This window comes from Notamacropus eugenii, chromosome 4 (assembly GCF_028372415.1).
Source record: "Notamacropus eugenii isolate mMacEug1 chromosome 4, mMacEug1.pri_v2, whole genome shotgun sequence".
Lineage (NCBI taxonomy): Eukaryota > Metazoa > Chordata > Mammalia > Diprotodontia > Macropodidae > Notamacropus > Notamacropus eugenii.
The window spans coordinates 85,657,894-85,682,646 of NC_092875.1; the positions used below are offsets into that span (position 1 = coordinate 85,657,894).

The 24,753-nt window shown below is 46.1% G+C and overlaps 1 protein-coding gene and 1 long non-coding RNA gene across 16 annotated transcripts in view; one reads left to right on the forward strand and one right to left on the reverse strand.

Moving 5' to 3' along the window:
• The window catches only part of PLEC (plectin), a 110,812-nt gene that overhangs the window by 74,948 nt on the left and 11,111 nt on the right, over positions 1-24,753 (reverse strand). For 4 of the 14 annotated variants that reach the window (XM_072602621.1, XM_072602619.1, XM_072602620.1 and 1 more), the window contains exon 1: positions 2,276-2,798. The exons of 7 other annotated variants lie outside the window; for them this stretch is intronic. In XM_072602621.1, coding sequence (XP_072458722.1) covers positions 2,276-2,798 — 523 coding nt within the window. Of the gene's footprint in view, positions 1-2,275; positions 2,799-10,703; positions 10,863-24,753 lie in introns of those variants that run through there. 3 more of the 14 variants (XM_072602644.1, XM_072602641.1, XM_072602648.1) reach the window with 2 other exon arrangements.
• LOC140500257 (uncharacterized) lies at positions 1,150-6,441 on the forward strand. Of its 2 annotated transcripts, none has more exons than XR_011965673.1 (4): positions 1,150-1,636; positions 2,661-4,049; positions 5,727-5,824; positions 6,395-6,441. It is a non-coding gene; the product is annotated as an uncharacterized lncRNA (long non-coding RNA). The 2 variants fall into 2 exon arrangements; XR_011965674.1 differs by having other exon boundaries at positions 1,150-1,327; positions 1,581-4,049.

Below are 24,753 nucleotides of genomic sequence, written 5' to 3' on the forward strand. Positions count from 1 at the left end.
ACAGAAGTGAAGTGACTTACCCAGTGTCCCCAAGCTAGTAAATGTCTGAGGCTAGATTTGAACTAAAGACCCAGAGGTCTTTAACATACCACTCTCCCCACTCATCCCCCAGACTTGAGGCTAAGTGACTTGCCAAAGTATCAAAGGTGGGATTTTAACCCAGGTCCTCTGGGTTCTTTTTTCCACTGTACCACGATGATACAATTTCCATTCTACTAAATCACCCAATGCAGTTCCCAGAACTGTGCTACACATCTCCAGACAACACTTTTCACCATCCTCTTTTGTCAGGGACCACCTTTCTTATAACCCTCTTTCTTTTCAGAGCAACCCCCAGAATGATGTAGGAACCCTCTGCCTCTTGCGCTCATTCCAGAGGGTGACAACCAGAATGGTGAACGAACTGAAAATTGGGCTCCACGTACAAGGATGGATTGAAGGACTTGGGAGTGTCTACGCCAAAGAAAAGAAAACTTAGGGGTGGGAGGTGGGGTGGGAGGTGGGGTGGGCATCATAGCTTTCTTCAAGTATTTGAAGGCTGTCACCACAGAAAGGTGATTAGGCTCACTCTACTTTATCTCAGAGGGTAAAACTAAGAACCATGGGTGGGAAATCACAGAAAAGTGATTTAGGCTTTTTTTGGGGGGAGAGGACAGAGATAGAGATAGGGAAGGGAATTCAGACCTGTGATTTCACATGTATAAGGAAAACTTCTGGTGAGGAAGACTCCCTCTGACAATGAAGGTTGGCAATTTACAAAGAGCTGACTTCCTGTAGTCAGAAGTTAAATGACTTGCCCAGGGTCACACTGCTAGCATGTACTAGAGGTAGCACCTGAACACAAGTCTTCCCTAACCATCTTTCTCTATCCACTGCATCACGCTTCCTCTCTATAAAACTACATCAAAATTTAGGTTTGACATAAGGAAAAGCTTCCTAAAAATATGTCCCAAAGTGGACCGGGGCTGCCTTGGGAGGTAGGAAGCAGATCTCTCCCCCTCCAGACCTGATATTCTAGGTACCTCCCAGGTAGGGTCACTGGAGGCAGTAACCCATCTACCCAATCACAGCACACAAGAAGGGAGGAGGCGGGGAGAAGGCTAGCCCTAAAAGCCTGACCATTGGTCAGATCAGAGCAGAAAGGAGAGAGCCGAGGGGTGATGAGAGGTGGCCAGAGAAAGGAGGGTGGGCAGAGAAGGGAGAGCAGGATCAGAATTTCAGAGCTAGAAGGAAACATGGAGGTCATCTAGCCCAAACTCCTCATGTTGTAGTGGGGGGAAACTGAGTCCTACAGAGAGTAAATGATTCTCCCAAGGTCACAGAGGCAGTAAGCAGCACATCTGGGAATTGGCTGCCATACCTTCTAGCCCCAAATCCAGCAGTCCTTCTACTCTACTTCACTGGACACTGCAAGGAGGCAGCTAGGGGTGGGAGGAGTGGGCAAGGGGAGAAAGAGGAGAGGAGGGATGGGGCAATGGCAAAGGAGGCCGCTGGGGAAAAAGAAAAGCACTGACAAAGCACTTCCCTGGGGATAACTCTTTGAGGTAAGTAATACAGGTATTATTATCCCCATTTTATAGATGAGGAAACTGAGACCTGATGAGATGAAGTAAGTGACTCACAGTGACACAAGCTGGTAAGTGTGGGCGCCAGGATACAGACCGAGGTTCCCTGACTCCAAGGCCAGCCCCACTTCCCTCCTTTCCCCAGTCATTCCTCCCCACAAGCCTGCAGGCAGGCTTCCTGGGGGGCCCCCAAACCTGGAACTATGCTGAGCTGGAGGAGACCCCAACTCTCTAGCTTCAAGCACCTCCTGAGCCTGGTCCCAAGGGAGGGAGGCTGAGGCTGGGGAGGAGCAGGGGCCTAGGCTGAGATTACTACCAGGAAAGGGGCGGGGCCAGCTAAGAGCAGCTGTCCATGCCTGTCCAGGGCCCTAAGAAGCATGTCTGCCTGCAGCACCCCCAATATTCAGGCCCTGAAAGGGGCCCCTGCTCACAGGTCAGCCTCAGAGCCCAGGGCTCTGCTCTTTGATGTGGAAGAGAAGAGGGAAGGATACCACCAGACCTCTCACATCCCACCTCAAGCCAATAAGAAACCCCAGGCAATGCCTCAAGAGGCAGCCAGGAGAGAGAGGGTGACACCTGCTGGTTCTTTGAGGTCCCCCAACCCAAGAAAAGTGACAGAGATCCCCAAGGTTCCCCTATAGAGTCCCTCGAACTACACAGGATCCCAGTTGTCCCACCCCCAATTCCCTCCCAGACAGGGGGCTGCTGACCTGGGGCAGGGGTGGGCTCCGGGGCAGTCCGTGCCAGGGCTCCCCGGGAAGTGGGCACCACTGGTGGCTCAGGCACCTCCTCATCCTCTTTCCGACGATAGGCCTGCCGCTCTTCGCGGGCACTGTCAGGCCGCTTGGGAGGGCAGCTCAGGGGTCCCTGCACTGTCTGTACCCGAGTGGGTGCACGACGGGCAGGAGCCACCATAGCCACAGGACGGCGGACACGCTGCAGGGATGCAGGCACAATCTCGGGGGGAAGGTGCAAGTACTGGCGCAGGTGGGCAATGCCCTCGTTGGTGAGGTACCAATAAAAGTGGCGCCAGGCAAAAGTCTCCCGCACCAGGCCTCGTGCCCTCAGTGAGCCCATGGCCCGTATGACCTGCAGGTTGGTGACCCCACCAGGCACGTGGGGGTGCAAGCTCTGGGGCCGCAGATCCTTCTTGGCCACCATCACACCTTCCCTGAAGAGCAGCTCATAAATGGCCCGGAGCTGATCCAGGGGCATGAGCATGCCAGCTACCATGGTGAGGACAGGCAAATGGGGAACCCAGGAATCAGTGATCGGGCTGGGGCTGCGGGTGGAGCCCAGGGAGAAGAGGGAGGCAGCAGCAAGCTGAGAAGGCAGCTTCCTCTCCCCAGGGCCGGGCAGGCGGCTCGCAGGCGGGCAGGCAGGCGGGGCACAGGAATGAACAGCAGGGCAGCAAGGGAGCAGCCGGCCGGGAGGACTCCTCACTGAGACGCCAGGGAGGGACAGCACTTAGCACATGCCCTGAACTGAGCCTGGAGGATCTCCCTGGCCCAGCCTGGGCCCCGGGCCCCACCCCCTCAGCACGGCCTGCCAGGCGCTGCAGTCCCAGCCCCCTCTGACTCAGCAGCCAATGGGCCCGCTGCCCCTCCCGGCCAGACTGCCGCCACTTGGGTGGGGTGGGTGCTTTGAAAAGAGGAGGGGATGAGAGGGTTCAGCTCCCCCAGTATGCCTCTTCTCTATCAGAAATGACTTCACTTTGGAAACACTTCCTTCAACCATCTTAAGTGGGGGGATCCTGAGGCAAGGGCCAGATGGAAGTCATTGGCACAGAAGATGGGGGAGGCACCAACGCAAGGGCTGGGAGGCTGAATGAGCTGAAGGTCTGAAGCCTAAGAGGTCCCAGGAGAATGAGATGAAGAGCTAAGTGCAGAATGTGGGAGGGGTCGTGGCTAGGCTGGGGAGGGGATGTGATGGAGCTCCGAGGAAGAAACATTAGTGTTGGAAAGTAAGAAAGAGTATTCCTCCTGCTCCCTGCCCCCCAATCCTTTGGGAAAGGAAGAGCTATCCCCAGACAGGATAGGTCAGCCTGGTGAGAAGGGCAGTGGCCCCAGGGCCTGGACACCCACACCCTCTTTGCTATTCCTGGGGAGTCTCTAGAGGGGCACCCTACACCCAGGAAGCCTTCCTGATTCAGGTCCAAATCCCCTCCCTTAACCTTCTCTGTGTCAGGCCAGATTGGGAACAGCACTGAACACTTTGTTCCGCAAGGAGCCAAATAACTTGCACCTGGATCCCGGAGCCAGGATCAGCAGGCGCCTCAGGAGACTGGGCAGGGCCGTCTGTGTGACCCCCAGCAAGCAGAACTGGGCAGCTTGGCCCCAGAAGAATCGGTCTTTCCAGCTGCCAGGAGGAAATCAAAGTCACCTTGAGGCTCAGTCTTGCTCTGCCCCGCCCACATTGCTATACATTGGTGGTGGTAGAGGGGAGAAAAGAGCAGGCCCTGGATGGGGAGAAGGGTGATGCTGGGTACATACTTCTTCCTAGGGGCCTCTGCCTCACATTGCCCTATAGGTAGAGGGGCAAGGGAGTGGGCAGAGAGGAGGGGGTTGAAGGGAGGTAGAAAAAGAATTAGAGAGGTGGGTGTGGCCGGTGGGGGGGGGTGGAGAGATGGCAAAGTGGTTGAAGAGGGACAGGAGAAGACAGGCTGGGAAGTGGAGGGACAAAATGGGAGATAAGGATGAATGGGAGACACTCACAAAGCAGGTGAGATGGGGGGACAATAAGTGGAAGAAGTAACTGAGGGAGACAGGTGCGGGCAGATATGCATCCTTACTTCCAATCAAACACCCTCCCATTCATTCACACACTCACAACCTCGGGGCCCAGGGATAAATAGGGCAGCTGGGAGAAAGGGGAGGGGGGTAGATCCGGAATGGGAGGGAGGAGCAGGCAGTAGGCGTGGGGGGGCGGGTTTAATGAGGCGGTCACCATGGCAGCAAGGAGCACACAGGCAAACAGAGCATCCCCCCACCCACTGACGTGGAAACTTTGAAGTCAGAGCTGAGTCTGGCCAGTTCCCACAGACCACAGAGGGATAGGAGAGGAGGGAGGGAAGGAGGGAGAGAGGCTCTGGCACTGCAGGGCACAGGGGGAGGCACAGTCTGGGGGAACACGTTCTAAACCATCTTGGCTGTTGGCATCCTTCTTCTAATGCCCAGTCAGGGAGATAGAGCAGGGTAAGAGGTGCAGAAAAGACTAGCTCCTGGGAGAGACAGATTCCAGGGCAGCCGGTCAATGAGACAGTGGCTTACCTAAGATTCAGGGATTCAGAACTTTCCCTTCCCATTTCTCCTCAAACCCCCCTGCTGCAGGGGTGCTTTATCATGGACCCCCTTTGGCAGTCTAGTGAAAACAGTGGACCCCTCCTCTCAGAACAGTGCTTTTTAAAATGCATAAATAAAATACAAAGGAATACAATTAGAGTGACATGTAGTTATCAAAATACTAAAAGTTCCAGAGTTCACAGACCCTCTGAAATCTATGCTGTCTCCCTGGAACCAAGGTTAAGAATCGCTGTTCTAGAGCCACCAACAGATCCCCAACCACAGAATCACAGAATGTCACTTCTGGGACCTCCGAAGTATCCAGTCCAACATGTAGATCATTCAGCCTTCACTTGCTTAGATGCTTCTAGAGTCAGCTCATTCGACTTCAAGAAAGCTCTAATCAGTAGAAAGTTTTCTAACTAAATGGGTCATTGAGCCAAAACTCTGTAAAACATGTATGCCGTGCTTCTAGTTCAGTTCCCTGGGTCCAAGAAGCAGGAAACCACAGAATGATAGGGTTGGAAAAGGACTGTTCCAACCCCCACCAACTAAGGAATCCCCACTATGACATATCCAACAAGTGGTCGAAGGCTCTGCTGAGCCACTCATGCCACTCCTGGGCAGCTCTAATTGTGAGGACGTTTTTCTTTACATCAATCCTAAATTTGTCTCTCTGAGATTCCCCACCCAGTGTTGCTAATTCTGCCCTCTGGGGCCAAAGAGAACACAGCTAATCCCTCCCCATGTGACAGAGCTTCAAATACTTAAAGACAGCTATCAAGTTCCCCCAGAATCATCTCTTCCCCATTCCTGATGGTTCAAGGTCTGTGGGTTTCCACAAAGACAAATTCACAAATTCACCCTTTTGTTTCTGAAGGTTAATAAACGGAAGGAAGACCAGACTTCAGGGCTCACCTCGGCCTTTCACACCTACAATCTGTGTGACCAAGCTGTGTGACAGGTCCCTCAACCTCTGTAAGTCTCAGTTTCCCTATTAATAAAATGGGACTAATGAATGCCTTTAGCACCTATTTCATGGGGTTGTTGAGAGAATACATCTTCCAAAACTTTAAATCTAATGCCTCTTCAATTTGATTTTATTCACTTTGACAATAATTCATCCACTATATGCAAAGCACTGGATGGGGATAGCAAGACAAAAAAAAAAATCAAAATAGTCCTTGCCTCCAAATGCTTGCATTCTACCTGAGTGGGAGAGGTTTAGTGAAGACTTCTCAGATTGTAATTCTTCTCCCAGGGGTGAGGTAAGGCCTAAAGGCTCAAGGTTACAATATTTTTAGAATAGAATAATTTCATATAAGGATATAAAACTGTGTAGTGTATTAGGGTCTCAATGATTGGACAAAACTCACATAATTCCTCGATGTCTTCATTTCAAAAGGGATTGGTTAGATTTCATGTCTAGAATGTAAGATCATATTCTCAGCTAATGAGGATAATGGTCAGTGGAGGGAGGAGGGACTTGCATTAGGGTCTATATAAATCACTGCCTTTTCTTTGTCTTCGTCTTTCCTACTCCTACAGGTTAGCCCCGCTTCTCGAGAATCAAATAAATCTCTTTTCTGTCATCACTTTGAGAGGCATCTGATTTATTGATTTATGTAGGGACCTGAGCCATCCCACACATACCTGAGAGGAACACTATTTGCCAACCCCTTAAACACTTGGAAACAAATATGTCATCCTCAAGTTGTCTCTTCTCCAAATGAAATATTCCCAGTTCTTTCAATCAACTTTCAAATGGCATAAGCCCAAGGCTTTTCACCATCCTCATCACCCCCATCAACACCATGCTGTCTAGCTAATCAGTATCCTTCCTAAAATGTGGCATCCAGACCTGAACACCATACTCCAGATGTGGTCTGAGCAGGACAACAGAGCAAAACTCACATCTAGTTCTAGATACTTCTCTAAGGGTAGCCTAAAATCGTTAGCCTTTTGGCTATCATATCCAGCTGTTGATTCATATTTACTAAAAGTAAAGGAAGAACTTTCCACTCTGACCAATCCAAAAGCTGGTCTCTTGGATACCAGGAGGAAACTGCCCACCTCTGCTTTTCCTCCACCCCACTCCCCACAAGGGTAATCAAACTGTCCTGGGGATGGAAGGGAAGCTCCCAGTCCTCCCCTTATGTTCCAGAAGCACGTTTATTTGGTATTCTAGAGCTCTCCAGCATCTCACATGAAGAAACTTCCCTTAGCGGGAGGGAAGAAAGGATTACTGTACTGTTCCTATTTAACAGACTCATCAGAGTTGGCAAGAAGGTCACTGGGTCAACTAGTCCAACTGATATCTGAACTAGAATAACCTCTACAACACACCTGATGAGTATGTTTGAATAAATAAATCATCAATGAAATCCATCCATCCATCCACCCACTCATCCATCTATGTAGGCTTATGCTTGAAGTTTGTTTGTAAAGAGTAAGCCTATCACCTCTAGAGGGAATCCATTTGATGTTCAGAGATGACTCTGTTAACCACTTTTTCCTTATATCGGGCCCAAACCTTCCCCTCTGAAAATTCCCACCACATGACACATGAGGATACAGACACTGAGAAAGGATAAGAGTTTTGCTAATGGAACATAACATAGTAGGGAGAGTTAGAATGACAGAACTTTTAGAAATCACCTGGTCCAGCCTTCTACTCAATCCAAGGGGCCTCTTTGAAATAGATCTGACTGCAACATTCAAATTTTGTTCACACTTGATAAATGGGAAGCCCACTATCTCCATTCCATTTTTAGACAACTCTACCTGTTAGAAAGCTTTTCGTTTTTTGCCTTGAAATGGGCTTTCTTGGATCCACTATTCCTAGTTCTCTTTCTGGGGTCAGATAGAACACATTTCGTCACAGGAGCATAGATTTAGAGCTGAAAGGATCCTCAGGAGTCATCTACTCTTAACTTCTTCATTTTATAGATAAAGAAAATGAGGCCCGGGAAGAAACGACTTGTTCAAGGTCACTCAGGTAGTATCAGAGCTAGGATTTGAATCCAGCTGTCCAGCTCCAAATCCAGCATCCTTTCCATCAGAACACACCCTCTCCCTCTTCTGAATGAGGGCCCCTAAGATATCTGAAGACAGAAATCAGGTTATTCAGTGCAGAAGAAAGAATACTGGCCCAGGAGTCAGGCGACCCGGGCTTTAGTCTCTGCTCTATCACTAAACGGCAGTGTGACCTTAGGAAAATCACAGCCTCTCTGGGCTTTATTTTCCTCATCTGTAAAATGAGAGAGTTGGGCTAGCCCAGAATCCTCCCAGTTCAATCAAAGAACCTGTGCCCACTGTCCTCTTTTATCCAAGTCAAACAGTCCTTCAGCTAATATTCCGATGGCAATTTCCAGTCTCCTTATCAGTTTGACTGCCATCCTCTGGACACAGTTCAGTTTATCAAATATTACTAAAATGTGATTCCCCAAAGTGGACACAAAATTTGAGATGTGGTTTAACCAGGACAAAGGAAAATGGACTGTCCCCTCACTTTGGACAATTAAAATCCAAGTCTCCTGACACACTTGTGGGTGCCGCCTTTGATACACCTTCTGAACCCATCCTTTGTCCAAAAACATCCCCAATGATGTCCTTCCAAATTCTGAATATGCACTCACTCTCCCAGACCATTCCCCAGTCTTCCACTGTCATTTCCTACCATCTTACCCAATAGTACAGTTTCACATGGTCTTTCAATATGGACCCTGTTCTTATGACACACCCCATTCCAGCCCTTCCCTTGTTATCCCTTGACACAGGATGTCTCCACACAGTGTTTCCCCCACCATCCTCCATGGGTCATTCATTAATTCCTCTAAATCCCCTGATGATGATGATGACAACCACGACCACGACCACGATAGCTAGCATTTATCTCTTAACGTTTGCAAAGCACTTTACAAATGCAATTTCATTTGACATCTCCCAATATTCTATGTCATTCCCCAAAGTCAATCTCTCTATTCAATCCATGTCCTACCAACCATCTCCAAACACAAAGTCCTACCACTAAGAAAATAGTAGGACACATTGTTCCCCACAGCTCTTCCATTCAATTCCTCCATCCAAAGGGCTGTAGGTCCTTGGCACACCTAGGATATCATGCAGTGCTTCCAGTGCACAGCAGAGGGCAGCAACACCACTGCCTAAAGAGACAGAGGGAGGGTGGAAACACCTTGGGGACCCCCTTCTACTTGGTCGCCTTCCTCCAAAGTGTGGTTGATTGGACTTGTTCCTGGGGTGCAGCGGAGCTCAGGTTAGGAGAAGAGAGATGACATGAGTACTTGGCAGGGCAGAGGGCCTTGCACCAAGGCTACCCTCATCCCTCCTCCCCCCAATCCTAAACCAGGTCACTGCAGAGAGCAGTCACCTCTGCTGATTCAGCTCTGGAGGCTGAAGCTGGGACCAAGAATCAGCTCCAACAACAGCACAAACTCCCCCAGCCTTGGGCCAGACCTGGTCTCACCCCAGCCCCCGCATCCATCCACTGACCCAGAGCAGAATGAATAGGCCTGCCCAACCCTTGGGGAGGGGAGAAGGACTGTCGACCAGGTCTCCAGGGTGACTATTCAGCCTGATGGGGCAGCTCCCTCCATCCCTGGCCAGACAAGAAGCCACTGTGTAGAGTCACCCATAGGGGGCCCTTCCCCAGTCTAACTGGCGCCTCAGGCATTCATTCCCTCAGGGACCCTCCTTCAAGGGAGGTCAATCAGGAGCTGGAGCATACCAGGGTCTCCTGGCTGAGCTGAGAGACGCGGGGAAGGGAGGAGGAGGAAAAGATGCCACAGATTGCCTGGCTTGGCTCCAGGCCCTGCTGCAGAGGAGCAAGGAGACCCCTCCCCATCAAAGCCACGGGGAGCCTCTGAGAGCCTAAAAGATGGGAGGAGCTCTCCCCAGCCCTCTCATTCAGAACCCCTACATACTGATGTGAGCAGCGAGAGTTTTGTGTGTGATGCTAGGGCTGTTGCATAGAGGGTCTGACTGCAGCTGCGGCCTAAAGGAAAGCCCAGGGGAGGGGAGGAAAAGAAAGGGGAGTCTTCCTCAGTCCATTTGCCCATCCATCAGGGGACCACTCCCACATCCTCCTCCCCATCTCTTTTCTCACACAGACTTGGCTCGGCCATCCCCTCCCCCTCTCTGCCTGGGTGGGGACAGTCACAACTCTGCAGTAAGATCTACTTAGCTAATAGGACGTTCTCGACTCTTTCCCACACGGCTTCTTCCCAGAAAGTAAAACAGGAAAGGGCTCCCAATTCAGCGAAGAAGGAGGAACTGGGCTGTCTTTGCAGCATCTCTCCCTGTCTCCCAAGAAAGAAGCCTGGGACCTCAAATAATCCGTCCCGCAGCAAAAGTGAGGTTCTCCCTCTCTGCAGTCACACCCCTCCCTCGGGGGCCCCAGATGCACACAAACGGGTCCCAGAGACTACCTGCAGGCACCCCGCTGCTAAGGGGCGGGGCGGGGAGGGGGAGGAGTCTGGGGGTTACCTGGGGTCACTGCGCAATGGAGCCGCCCCTGCAAAGTTAGGGCTCCACGTGGGGGCTCCGACCCACACTTCCCCCTCCTGACCCGGCCAGCCCACTCAGAGATCGGTCAGAGCCGGCGCTAGTCTGGTCTAGTCCCCATCCCACCAGTCCCTGAGGTCCCACGGAGTTCCCCTCAGTCTTGCCCAGACCCAAAGGACCCCCCAGACCACCGGTCCTCCATCGCCCTCCCTAGAGCATCTCTCAGCCTTCCCCGAACGCCCCCCGCGCCTCCCTCCCGCACCCCTAGACCAGACCTTCCTCGCCCCTCCATATGGCAGGTCTCACCCCGCACCCCCGCCGGCCTGGCCCACACCTTTGAGGGAGCTGATCTCGTGCTGGATGGCGCGGGAAGGGTCCATGGCCCCGCTGGGCTGGAGGGACGGGGACGGGGCTGTGGTGGCGGCTGGGCTCCGGCAGAGCCAGCTCACCCGCACAGCCCCGCACACTCACACGCCACCAGCCCGCAAGGGCTCATCTGAGCGCCGCAGCCTCAGGGGGAGGAGAACAGCAGGGAGGGGCGGGGCGTCGAGTCCGGGACCCCAGACCGGGGGCGGGGCTTCAGAGGATCAATGCGGGAGATGGGGGAGGGGGGCAGGTTTACAGGCAGCCCAGTCCAAGGCGCATGCTCCAAGCCCAGGGCCCTCCCGGCCCTTCACACCCCACCTCCGCATCCCACCAAGGTCCCAGACCCCAGGGGCCCTTAATACACCAATCTCAGGGGACCTGGGGCGGACAGGAGACGTCCACTGCGTCAGATTGTCCCCTCCTTCCACCTCAAACTACCAGCTTTCCCCCAAGAACTATTGCATAGCTCGTCCCAGATGCAGAGAAGGCAGGGGCTGAGACGCATATCTTCCAGTACCCTATATGTCCTATGGTCCCCTCTCCCTCACTCACAATCTCTCAATTCCTCCCTAGTCCTCTCTAGAACTACTCAGAACCCCCTTTGAACTAGTTGGGTTTCAGTCCAGCCAGATTTTGTGGCATAGGGAATCAAAGCTCCACAAAACTAGGTGGCACAGACACCTGCCCCATGCCCCAAGAAGTCGAAGGTCCTGGGGGGAAGGGGTGGTCCTTTGCTTTCCTCTGCCTAAAAACATGCTCACAGTGCTCTCCCTCCTCAGCTCTGCCTCTTAGCTGCTCAGGCTTCTTCCAAGATCCAGCTCAAACACCACCCTCTGCAGGAGGCTTTTCCCAGGCTCCCAACTACTAGTTAGTTGCGGAGTCCTAGGAAATTACCTTCCATATGATAAATACATATCTTGTGTGCCCTAGTTATTTACATATTGTCTTCCCCATTACACTGTAAGCTTCTTGAGGCAAGGGCTGTGTTTGCCTTTCTTTGTATCCTGAGCCCCTGAACACAGTGCCTGACATAGTAAGTCTAACAATGCTTACTGACTGACTTTTTTCCCCCTATCACTCAGGATGTTTGCAATTTTCCCAACAGAAATTCACAACAGTTGTTAGTTTCCTCCTAGTCCCCAGTCCTTTCTCTGTCCCTCTTAGCACCTAAATCAGGGGTGGAAAACCTGCCACCTTCCAGGTTCTTGGGTGCAGCCTTTTGACTGAGTCCAAGTTTAACAGAACAAATCCTTTTATTAAGGGGATTTGTTCTGTGAAGTTTGGATTCAGTCAAAGGGTTGCCCTTGAGGACCTAGAAGGCCACATGTGGCCCCAAGGTCACAGGTTCCCCGCCCCTGATCCTAAATCCTGTTCTGCCTTCTCCCAGAAGCCTAAAGCATTGCAACCCACAAGGATGTCCCCATGTTTTAAAAATAACACTTGTTTAAAACAGCAAGGGACATTGGAAAGAGTGTGAGCTCTCGAGTCAGAAGATCAGGATTCGATTCCTGCTTCTGATGCTTACACTCCATATAACCTTAGGTAAATCATTTAATCTCCCTGGGCCTCCATTTCCTATCTGAGAAGGAGGGCTTTAAACTTAGATCATTTCTGATGTCCTTTCCAAATTCAGATCCTATGATTCCATAAACTCTCTGCTTTACAAAAGTGAATACTATAAACTTTGTATGTTTATAGAATACCTTAAAGTGTACAAAGTGCTATGGAATCTATTATCTCATTTGATCATTATAACACTTAGAGATAGGCAGGACAGGTGTTGTTACCCCCATTTTACAGATGAGGAAACTGAGAGGCAAAGAGGTAAAATAATTTATCCAAGTTCATACAGAGTGTAAATGAAAGAGCTCATTGGAATACATGTCTGGAATACATGTCTTCTGATGCTCAGACCCATTACACTGGGTTTTTCTTGTGGGCCTAAAAATAGTAAGGACTGTAACCGTTCAGCGGTCATTACTCAAAATCTTATTTGTACTCCTAGATCCAAAGAAGGTAGATGGAATAGCGTTTTTTACTTCTTGATTATCCCATGGGGAAATGCTATTATACTTTTTTTGGAAGCAAGGGTGATGGGGTGCAAGATACTGGGATGAGTGGCATGGTGGAGGGAATCCTCCATTTGGAGTCTTAAGACTTTCCTATGGCTCTGTGGTTTGTTATCTGTGTAAACTCTGTAGTCATTCTACCTCTCCTGCCTCCCCATCATTCCCTATGTCTTCCCTGAATGTTCTCCACAGCCCCTCCCAATCAGCTTGTTGAAGTCTGCCCTTTCCTTCCAGGCTCAGCTGAAATCCCACTTCCTCCATGAAGCTTTCTTTGATATCTTTTATCAGTAACAATCTTCACCCTTGAATCTCACATAGCACTTTCTTGAATTTCACTGATACCCTTACCACAACACTCCATTAGAAATATTCTTATTTTGTATTATCATTATTTCTTCATCATATCCCCCTCCTAAAAGTGCTGTATTATAACAAAAAGAACACTAGAATTTTCTTTTGAAAGTTAGGAGATCTGGGTTATAATTCCAGGTCTAACACTTACTAGCTATGTGACTCTGAGCTATGTGATCGTCACCTCTAGAAGCCTCAGTTTCTTCATCTGCAAAATAAGGATAAGACAAGTCCAACTTTGAATGTAAAACTTCTTCATCTGTAAAATGGGGACAATATAAGTGCTTTGTAAAGCCTTGATGCATTATAGAAACATGAGTCATTGCTAGACTATGCATTCCATGAAGACAACTTTCTATCTACCCAAGTGCTCATAATAAGGGCCTATCTCTTCCAGTCAATAAAGTCCTTTTTTCCTTTGGGTCTTACATAACACTTTATTTTGTAGTGTTCTAATTCACTTATGTAAAAGGAGGGTGACCATTGACAGTTCACTTGTCTGGGGCATAAGGCTGCCTCAGTGTTACGAAGAAATGAGTTGCTGAAGGTCTGCAGATAGCAGTTGTTGATTTGCTTATGACAGGCTGGAGAGGATATACTTTGCACTCACTCTCTACTGCTCCTGACTGCTGAAAAGGAGGAGAGAAGATATACTTTGTCCTCCACTGTCACTTGCTGCTGAAAGGCAGAAGAAGGAAGAATAGGAAAAAAAGAAGAAAGAGAGGAGAGTTTATACTCAGCTCCCTATTGTCACTTGGTGTTGAAAAGAATTGCAAAGCATCCTTTGCTTTCTACTGCCAGGTGTTATTAAAAGGAAGAAGGAAAGAGGAGAGAAGACAGAATATACTTCAAGGCATTGTTACCTGTTTATGCTGAGTAATGGAGGAAAGCAGAATTGTAGAGACTTTTGCTGATCTTAAGATAAAGGTTATTACCTTTTCCTAGAAGGGTATAATACTACTTTAGCTGATGTCATGATCTAAGTATGAAGCTGGAAGTGATAGATACTACTGTTGCTGTTGAATAGCAAATAGAGGAACAGCTTAGAAACAATGCATCATAAAAGTAGTCCAGCAAAGCAACCAGTCCAGTTGAGATGTCATGCCTAATGAAGTGTCAGCTCAGCATAGCATGAATCAGCTTATACTGGGGAAGACTTATATTGGAAGCATTTGTTCAAAAAGAAGCTATGCTCATCAAGAAATACATATATTTCTGTCCTGAGATAGAAAGAGGATAACAAAGTCTACATTTCTAGAGTTATGAGTTGCTCTGGCCACATTTGTTCCCTGTATTTTTGCCTTACTACCTGTGGGGCTTTAAGTCTATATTCACTCTCTCCACATCATGTGCATTGGTGTGAGAATGTGATCTAGATTTGTGGGTTTAATATTATGTATTTGCTTTGCATTTTTAGGAAAATGTTTTGGTTAATGTTAATTATTAGTGGCTGATCTATTAATGAAAAACACACTGGTGGAAGATCAAAAATTATATAGTGTTAGTAAGAATAGTTGGCAACAAAAATTACCCTAGGTCCCTGGGTATATTTAGTATAATAGCCACCCTCCTTCTGAGAAACTCCAACTTGCTAGCATGGAGACAGGTTGAGGAGAAATGAGCCACAAAGGAAAAAAATGAGGGGAAGGAAGAGGTAGAGACAATTAGACCACCACCCACTACACTGGCACATTGCTTCCTTCTAAGAACAACATATGAAATACTGTCTATTTTAGGTATCTGTGTTGCATAATAGTCCTCTGTTAGACTATTAGCACCATCTAAGCAAGGAGCTTATTTTATCTAAACTGTTTATCCTTTGTATCACTTATTACAGAAAATGTTTAATAAAAGTTTATTGAATTAAATTTGATGAAAGACATACACAAAATATGGGTGGGTCACAACCTGCCTCACCACAATTCTTTCATTTGTGGAACTCCTTCATTCTGGATACCATTTCTCTCTTAATGAAGTCTAAGATTACATTGTCTTTTGGTCACCATATCACACTGTATACAATCTGCTAAAGCCCCCTAAATTATATTCAGAAGAACTGGTATCGATTCATACCTTCTGTGATTCACAGCAGCACCAGAAGAATAGTGGTATTAAAAACACAGGGTATTTTGTGCTAGTGTAGCTGGATGTCACTGAAATCACCACATAGTATCTCAAATGTGTTAAAAAACTACTATTGTCCTCCTATTTCAATTCTGGGCCCAGCTCATCATCCATTTGCAGTTTCTATCAACTGTATGTTCAGCTGTATGTATCCCTAGGACTTATCTGTTCTCAAATCTACTTATCCAGGCCTAAGCTCTCTCCTGACCTCCAGTCTTGTATCTTCAACTCTCATATCTTCTCTACTCCCTCAATACTCCTTCATTTAGTGATCTCATCTGCCCCCATGGGCAATGACCATCTCTATCCTTATGATTCTCAGATCTACTTTTCTTGTTCTAACCTCTCTACTAAACTCCAGTCTCACATCCAACTGCCTTTCAAGCATTTTGAACTGGATGTCAGTAGATATATTAAACTCATATTCAAAATGGAATTTATAATCTTTCCCTCAAAATCCCCTCCCCTACTTCCAAACTTCCCTCTTAGTGTTGAGGGTAACATGATCTCATTCCCCATATCCAATCTATTGCCAAGGCATGTTGATTTCCCCTTTGCAACATCTCTTGAATACACTCCCTTCTCTCCTGCAATACTGCTACTACCCTAGTGCTGGCTCTCATCATCTGATGCTTGAACTGCTGAAATAACCTGCTGTTAGTCTGCCTACAAGTCTCTCCCTGTTCCTGTTCATCTTCCATTTACCAAAATAACCAAAGTTTTTTCCTTAAGTGCAGGTCTGATCATGTCACTACTCTGCTCAATAAACTCCAGTGGCTCCTCATCACCTATAAAATTAAATATAAAATCATCTGGCATTCAAAGCTCTTCCCATTTCCATTACAATCACTACATACTCAGATTCAGTGACACCTGCTTCCTTGCTGTCCTCAAAACGAACAAACAAACAAACATACCACATCTCCTAACTCCAAGATGACTGTCCCCCTTGTCTGGAATGCTCTCCCTCCTCATTCCTACCTCTTGACTTTCCTGACATCCTTCAAATCCCAGTTCAAACCCCATCTTTTATAGGAAACTTTTCCCAATCCTTCTTAATTCTAGCACCTTCCCTCTGTTGATTATTTCCTATTTGTCTTGTATGTAGCTTGCTATCTGCGTATTCTCTCTCCCATTAGATTGTAAGCTCCTCGTGAATGAGGACTGACTTTTGACTTTCTTCAGGTCCCCTGCACTTAATACAGTGTCTGGCATATAGGAGGCACTTAATAAATGCTTATGACTCTGACTCTGGACTAGCTCAATGCACTACCAGTCCTACTGCACATTATAACCCAGACAACAAGCATTCTTTATCCATTTGGTTTAGTTTTTTCCCTGCAGGTTTCATACACACAGGAGTTTAAGAGATATTTATGATATTATTCTACCATATTGTAATGTAGAGAACATATTTTTGAAGGCATAGTTCTTGACATTTAGAAAGGGAAACAGTGAGCACTAAGAGCCAGTATAGGTTTATCATAGATAAGTCTTGTTAGAGTAACCTGATTTCTTTTTTAAAACAGGCTATTATTAGGCTACTTAGATCAGGGGAGATTGCTATAGTCATGGTTATAACTGGGTTTCTGCAACACTTTGGACAAAGTCTCTTGACATATCCTTGGAGACAAGATGAAGGGCTATAGGCTAGATGGTAGTACAGTTAGCTAAATTTGGAACTGGTTGAATGACTGAACCCAAAGTCCAGTGATTAAAGGATTGATGTCATCCTGGAAAGATGTCTCTAATACCCTGGGCATGGTGTAATCCCAACTACCAGGGAGGCTGACTGGTGTATCTCTTGAACTTGGGAATTCTGATGGGCAGTAGACTATGCCAGTCAGTGTCCACACAAGGTTCAACTGCCTTAATATTGGTGAACCCTTGGGAGTTAGAGACCACCAGGCCACCTAAGAAGGGGTGCGTTGGTCCTAGTCGGAAATGGAGCAGATCAAAACTTCCATGCCGATGAGTAGCATCATAGGGTTCATTAGTAACCCCTATACTTCTAGTCTATACAAAATGGAGAGGTCGTGTATTTTTTTAATAAAAAAGAATGTCTTTATTAGAGGACTTCTCTGTCTATGACTATGACCTGTTCAATATTTTCATCGAGTCCAACAGACACATAAATAGGAAGAGAAAAGAAGGAAAATGAAGAGAATAAGCATTTATTAAGCACCTACTATATGCCAGATGCACTAAGAAAGTACTTTACAAATATTATTCCATTTAATCCTCACAACAACCCTGTGAGATAGGTGCTGTTATTATCTGCATTTTACAATTGAAGAAACTAAGGCACACAGAAGTTAAATGACTTGCCTAGAATAACACAGCTAGTAAGTGACTGAGGCCATAGTATTTGAACTTGAGTCTGCCTCCAGGTATATATTTCAGGTCCAGCACTCTATTCATTGCACTACCTAGCTGCCTCTTGTAATAACATGGCATGCTTATTAACTTTATGGGTAAAACAAAAGATCCCAGTAAGACAGAACCACAGGCTGGGTATAACAGAGACAAAGGAAGCAATATAAAATCCTCCATTCAGATGCTTCAGGAAATTCATTGCCCTGTTGACAAGAGATATACTTTCAAAAAATGTGGATCATAACTCATTTATACTTTCTCATCTTGTGCTCTTCTAGCCAGCATCTTCCATAAAGGGCTTACCTTGATGCCCCATGGACATGACCATGTGCTATTGAGGGCCAGAGCACCACAGCACACGTTCAAGTTTTACCATGATGGAAAATGGGACTGCGTGTTCTGGCAAGGACTAGTCTGACAAAGAAGGAGACCCTCCTCCCATCCCCAGTAGGTTGGCCAGTGGGGGAGGGATCCTCTGGCCATGGCAATTCAGGAAACAAGTCCTTCACTTAGGTTTAGAGATATATACTGCACAAGCAAGCCCACTAAGTCAGAAGTACAAGATGGCAGGTGAACATGCTCTGTCAAACTTAGGTTGCTTTAATAGAAACGTTTTTCAGAAGGAAGGAGATCAATAGTTCTGTTTTCTATGTAAAGCCATTTGGAGTTTTATGTTCAGTTTTGGGCATCACATTTGGAGAAATCAGTCAATAAGCATTTATTAAGGACCAGACACTGTTCTAAGCACAGATACAAAGAGAGAAAATGCAAAACCAAAACCAGGACATTGACAAACTGAAACACACCCAGATGATGGCAACCAGAATATTGAAAAGCCCGGAGACCAAGATATATGAAGACCTAGGGGATATTTGGAGATACTAAAGGAAATGGATAGATCTGGGGAGGAGACCACAGTTTTCTCAAGGGCCGTACTGTGGAACATGGATTACCTGGTCACTTGGCTCTGGAGGGCAGAACTGAGGTATTGTACATAAAGTCCTACATAAATATATTATTATTGCTAATGTTATATTAATCTCATTCCCCTCATCTTTTCAGTAGAGCTCAGAGAGAATTGGTTCTGGGACAAGCTCCTCTCCTGCTAGAATTCTTTTATGTTTAATGACCTGTGGACTATTGTGCAGGTGGACAAAATGACTGTTTTTATAACTGTTTATATTCACGCTTTATTCATAAGAACTAGCATTTGTATAGCACAGTAAGGTTTAAAAAGTGCTTTACAAATATTATTTCATTTCGCTTTCATAACAATGAAGTAGGTACAGTTATCATCCCCCATTTTATAGATGAGAAAACTGAGGTTGAAGGAGATTGCCTAGGATCTCAAAGTTAATAAGTGTCTGAGGCAGGATTTGAACTCAGGTCTTGCTGATGCCAAGTCCAGCTCTCTAGCTACTGCACAATCTAGTATTGGCATGAAGGCTCATGCGTAATTACAAATAATAAGTGTTAAGTATGTAAAAATGATGATAATGATGATGATGTACCAAATGTTACCAAACTACATCGCCCTGACTGGGTTTCTTTTACTTTGATGATTCCCCAACCCTGAAAATATGGACTGAGGGTTGGTCTTTGAGTAATGGGTGTAAGTTACATGAGGCAAATTTCAGTTCAGCATAAAATTAAACTTCCTAATAATTACAGCTCTCCAAAACTGGAATGTACAAGGGAGAATACAATGCTGAGAGAGGAAGAGAATATCTGAAACAACCAATGTAAAAAATAAAATGTAACAATAAAACTTTTTTTTAATAGGATGGGCTGCTTCTACAGGGTAGTCCCTTTTCTCACTATTCCACCCTCTTTCCAAAGCCAAGCACAGCAAGTCTAACATAGTCTAACTTGTACTAAAGTTATTTATGTCCATGTTTCATCTTCCTATTTGGTCAAACCTCCTTGCAGACAGTCCATGGTTCATTTTATATTTGCAGCCCTAGAATCCAAGGGACATTTAGGTGGCACTGTAGTGCCTGAAGTTGGGAAGATTCATCTTTCTGAGTTCAAATCTGGCCTCAGACACTTCCTAGCTATGTGACCCTGGGCAAGTCACTTAACCCTGTTTGCCTCAGTTTCCTCATCTGTAAAATGAGCTGGAGAAAAATAGCAAGCCACTCCACTATCTCTGCCAAAAAAATCCCAAATGGGGTCAAGAAGAGTTGGACACAACTGACCAACAAGGATCCAAAGACAATGACCTGTGTATTACAAGGGCTCTGGAACAGAACTGAACTTTATCACTGAGCACTTACAAGCAAAGGCTGCACGTCGTGATGTTGTTCTGAGGTTAGTGGCACCAGTTGACCTTTGACATCCATTACAACTCTAAGAGTCTTTGATGCTATACTGTGGTCTCTCTTTTGCTGCCTTTTGGGGAAAACAGGGGACATATACAGGGGCCCTGCCCTCAGGCCCTCCAAGTCTTATTGTAAGAACGAATCTGGAATCAAATAAGCTTAATATGAACCAGGATATTGAGATCTTGCCATACACAGCCTCCTATTGTTATTCAGCTTTTCCAATGGCCTTTTTTCAGTTCTCATCCTCTTTGACCTTTTTGCAGGATTGGACACTGGACCACCCCCTTCATTCTGTGTACTCCCTTCTCCAGGCACTTCTGAGATGCCCCATTTTGCTACTCTTCCATGTCACTAACTGCCTCTTTGATAAGCCTCACTGACTTCTAAGTCTCTTCCTAATCCTCTAATATGGAAGCTTTCCCCAAAACTGAGCAGCTAGGTAGTATGGTAGATAGAGTGCTGGCCCTGGAGTCAAGAAAACCAGAGTTCAAATCTGGCCTCAGACGCTTACTAACTGGGTGACTAGACAAGTCATTTAACTCTTCTTGCCTCAGTTTCCTCATCTGCAAAATGATCTGGAGAACGAAATGACAAACCACTCCATCATCTTAGCCAAGAAAACCCCAAATAGGTACACGAAGAATAGGGCACAACTGAAATAAATGAACAACACCTTCCCAGGAATCTCTCCTTGGCCTGCTCCTCTTCTCTCTCTACTTCAGACACTTGATGACATTTCCATGATTCCAACTATCACCTCTATCCAGATGATTCTCTGCCTTTCCCCTAGCACTGACTTCTCTTTGGGACTTCAGACCCACATCTCCAACTCCCCATGGAGCATTTTTACCTGGACATTCCACCTACCATCACCTCAAACTCAGCATGTCCCAAACCAAATTCATTCTCCTTTCCCCTAAACCAATTTCTTCTTTTGGCTTGATGTGTCAATGGCAGTGCCATTCAGTCATCTCATGTTTGTTACCTTGGGCTTTATTTTGACTCCTCTCTCACTTCTCAAATTCAATCCATCCATTACTGAATCTTGTTTATTTCACTTCCAAGGTATTTCTTACACCTGTGTCCTCCTCTTTACTTCTGCTGCCACCACCGTAGGACAGATCCATGGTTCCAAGACCCACTGCACTCCTTCTTGAGGTCTTCTTCCCTCACATCTATTCTTTTTAATCCTGTCAAATTAATTTTCTTTATGCATGGAGTTGGTCACATCCCTCCAATGCTCAAAAATCTCTTTCTAAAGATGCAACTGCCTTTGTCCACCATTCAAGGCCCTCTATAGTCTGACACCATTACAGGATCATGGAACCCCAGAGGTGATCTAGTCCAAAACCCTACTTTACAAATGAAGGAACTGAGTCTCAGAGACTTGTCTCGGGTCATACAGAGGATAATAGAGTTATAAACGTAATATAATGTATAGAAAGCCAAAAACAAAGCCAGGAAGTTTGGGTTCAAATCCCATCCTTGACATTCTGCCTCTGGGCCAGTCATTTAGTCTCTCAGTACCCTAGGTTAGAGGTATCAAGTACCCAACTAGTGACTGGCTACATATGACCAACAACACTCCCAGGTAAGGAAATTCCCTTTACAAATAGGAGGTGGCCTTTTCTCTGTAGCTTATAGCCTAAGAAAATTGCCTAGAGTAGTAGTTTTAAACTCTAGACAGTTTTCTAAAGCTATAAGCTACAGAGAGAATGCCACCTCATATTTGCAAAGAGAGCTTCCTTACCCAGGAGTTCCCTATATCAGTGAAATCATGGGGTGAGAAACTACTCCTATCCCCCTTTCTGATCGCAGAGCCAATATCCTTTCCAGCTCTAGCTGAGAAGCGGTCCACAGGCTTCATCAGACTAACTGCCCCAAAAGCCAATGACACAAAATGCCCTGCCATCTACGAACAAATTTCAGTTGCTCATATGATGCCTGGCTCCCTCTCATGTCCACACCTTTAGTCTATTTCCTGGGGTGAAATTTTTATGCAGGGCACTAAGCTAGGTGCTAGGGATACAAAGATAATTGGTACAGAGGCCCTGCCCTCAAGGACATTACAATCCAAAAGGCATTCTTCCTCCTCCCCTCTAAACCTGTCAAGTTTCTCCTCATTCCTTAAAACCCAATTCAATTACTCCCTTTTTCATGGAGCCTTTCCTGATCTCCCCAGATAGTAATGACTGATGGATGACTCCTCATGGATCCCATATAGCATTTAGTTTTGCAATTGTGAAATCTACTTCTTGTCCTATAATATTTTGGATGACTGTTATCTATATTTGTGTATTTAACCTTATGTTTCTCCCAGTACCTTATTTAGCACTCTGCATGCAGTAGGTGCTTAATAAGTGTTTGTAGAATTGAATCAAAAGCTCCAGATTCTTCACCTGAGCTCTTGTCCTGTATCTCCAAGAGCTTGTTCAATATTTCTCCTTGGCTGTCATATAGGCACCACAACTTCAGCCTGCCCCCAAATGAATTCATCTGCTTTCTTCCTAAACTTGAATGCCCTATTAACTTCCTTTTTTCTTTTCCTATCTGTCCAGCCACTCAGACTCAAAGCCTTGGAGTCCCCTTGACTCTTCCTTTCTCCTCACCTCCATCTTCTTGGCCTATCAGCCAAGTCTTGTAGATCCTTTATTCCCTTTCTTTTGATTTCTACTACAATCTACCTAGTTTGAGCATTGTTTTCTTGGGCTTGAACCGTCCTCCTAACTGATCTCCCCAACTCTAAATCTCTCCCCCTTTCATTCTGCCTAGTGTCCAAATTCTAAGGCATTGACCAACTCAGATTCTGTCAGAGGCTCTTTATTGCCTAAAGTAGATAAAATACAAACCTCACAACCCTGCATTTAAATCTCTCCACAATCTGCCTCCAAACCACCCTTCTGGTCTTATCTGATACTTCTGCAATGGCTAGAGCATTAGCATTGCGCTTGAAGTCAGGAAGACCTGAGTTTACATCCTGCCTCAGATACTTGCTATCTCTGTCTCACCAAACTCTATCCTGCCTCAGTCTCAGTTTCCTCATCTGTAAAACTGGGATGCTAACAGTACCTAAGGGTAGCGAGATGACACAGTGGATAGAACTCTGGGCCTGGAGTTAGTAGTAGTCAAATCCTACTTACTAGCTGTGTGACCCAGGGCAAGTCACTTAGCCTCTATTTCCCTCAGCTTTCTCATCTATAAAACACGGATAATAATAGTACCTACCTCATAGTATTATTGTGAGAATCAAATGAGATAATACAGCATTTGTATTAGTACAGTGCCTGGCACGTAGCAGGCCCTATAAAAACGATAGCTATTATTATTTTGATGATGTCATTTTGGTCCTCTTCAAGAACCAAGGACAACAACCAACCAACCAACTTTCTTCATATTCTTTATTTTTCAGCCAGACTAGAGACAATCATTGGCCCCTGGTAGTGAGTTGAATATCAGGGGTGCTGGTTTCGGAGACTTGGGTTCTGTTTACTATCTATGTGACCCTGGGCATGTTACTTGCCCTTTCTTGGGCCTCAGTTCCCTCATTTAGAAAATGAGAGGGAGGAGTATGACCATTAAGGGGCCTTCCAACTCCTGAGCTGGTACTTCCCTCCCCCCACCCCAGGGCATGCACCTGTATCTGCAATGCAATTCCTCCTTATTTCTGCAGGTGGAAAAATCTTCCCTTCCTACAAAGAAAGTCACTCCAGCCCAGGTGTTATTTCTTCCTGATGCATTCCCTCTACCTTCCCCAGCCAGAAAAGGCTGGCCCACGCTCACAGCAATAGAAAGCAAGCACAATCCAGATCTGAAACCCTTTCTGAGTTTCAAATGTAGTATTTTCCCTGTAACACCAAGGTCAAGTAGAAAAAGTCTAATAATAATAGCTAGCATTTATAATATTTGTGGAGCACCTTACCAGTGTCTCATCCGATTTTCACAACAACACTGAGAACTAGGTGCTATTGTTACCCCATTTTACAGATGAGGAAACTGAGTCAGGCAGAGGTTAAGGCATGAGAAGAGGTCTTCTTGACTCCAAATTCAGCACTCTAATCCCTGGGCCAGTATCTAAGAGGGAGGGGGTGGAAATGGAGGAGAAGGGAACAAGCATTATTAAGAGCCTACTACTAAGTGCCAGGCCCTGGGCTGAACGCTTTACAAATATCATTTCACGATACGCTTAATACTTTGAAACCTGTAGTTATTTGTATCCATGTCTTATCTTCCTATCAGCCTGGAACCTCCTTGATGATACTTTGTGGCACATTTTATATTTATATCCCTAGTGTCAAGCACAGTGCCTTGGATGTAGTGGGTACCTGAAATGAACAGGCTAAGAAATAGAATGGAAAAAACCTTGGAATGGGGTGCAAAACCACTTTCTGCTACTTCCTACTTCTCTAACCTTGACTCAAGGAAAGAGTAAGAAGCATTTAATTAAGCTATGTGCCGGGCAATGTGCTAAATACTTAACAAATATTATCGGATTTGATCCTTACTGAAGCCTGGATGAAAGCTATTATTATCCTCATTTTACAGTTATGGAAACAGAGGCAGAGAGGTTAAATAATTAATTGCTCAGCGTCACACAGCTAATAAATGTTTGATGCTGCGTTTGAGCTCAGGTCTTTTTTGACTGAGGACTGATCTGCTATCCACTGTGCCACGTATCTGTCTGACTCTAGGCCTCAGTTTACCAATCTGGAAAAATGAAAGGGTTGGCCCAGATCATTTCTAAAATCCCTTTTGGCACTAAGTAACTCCTTTGATA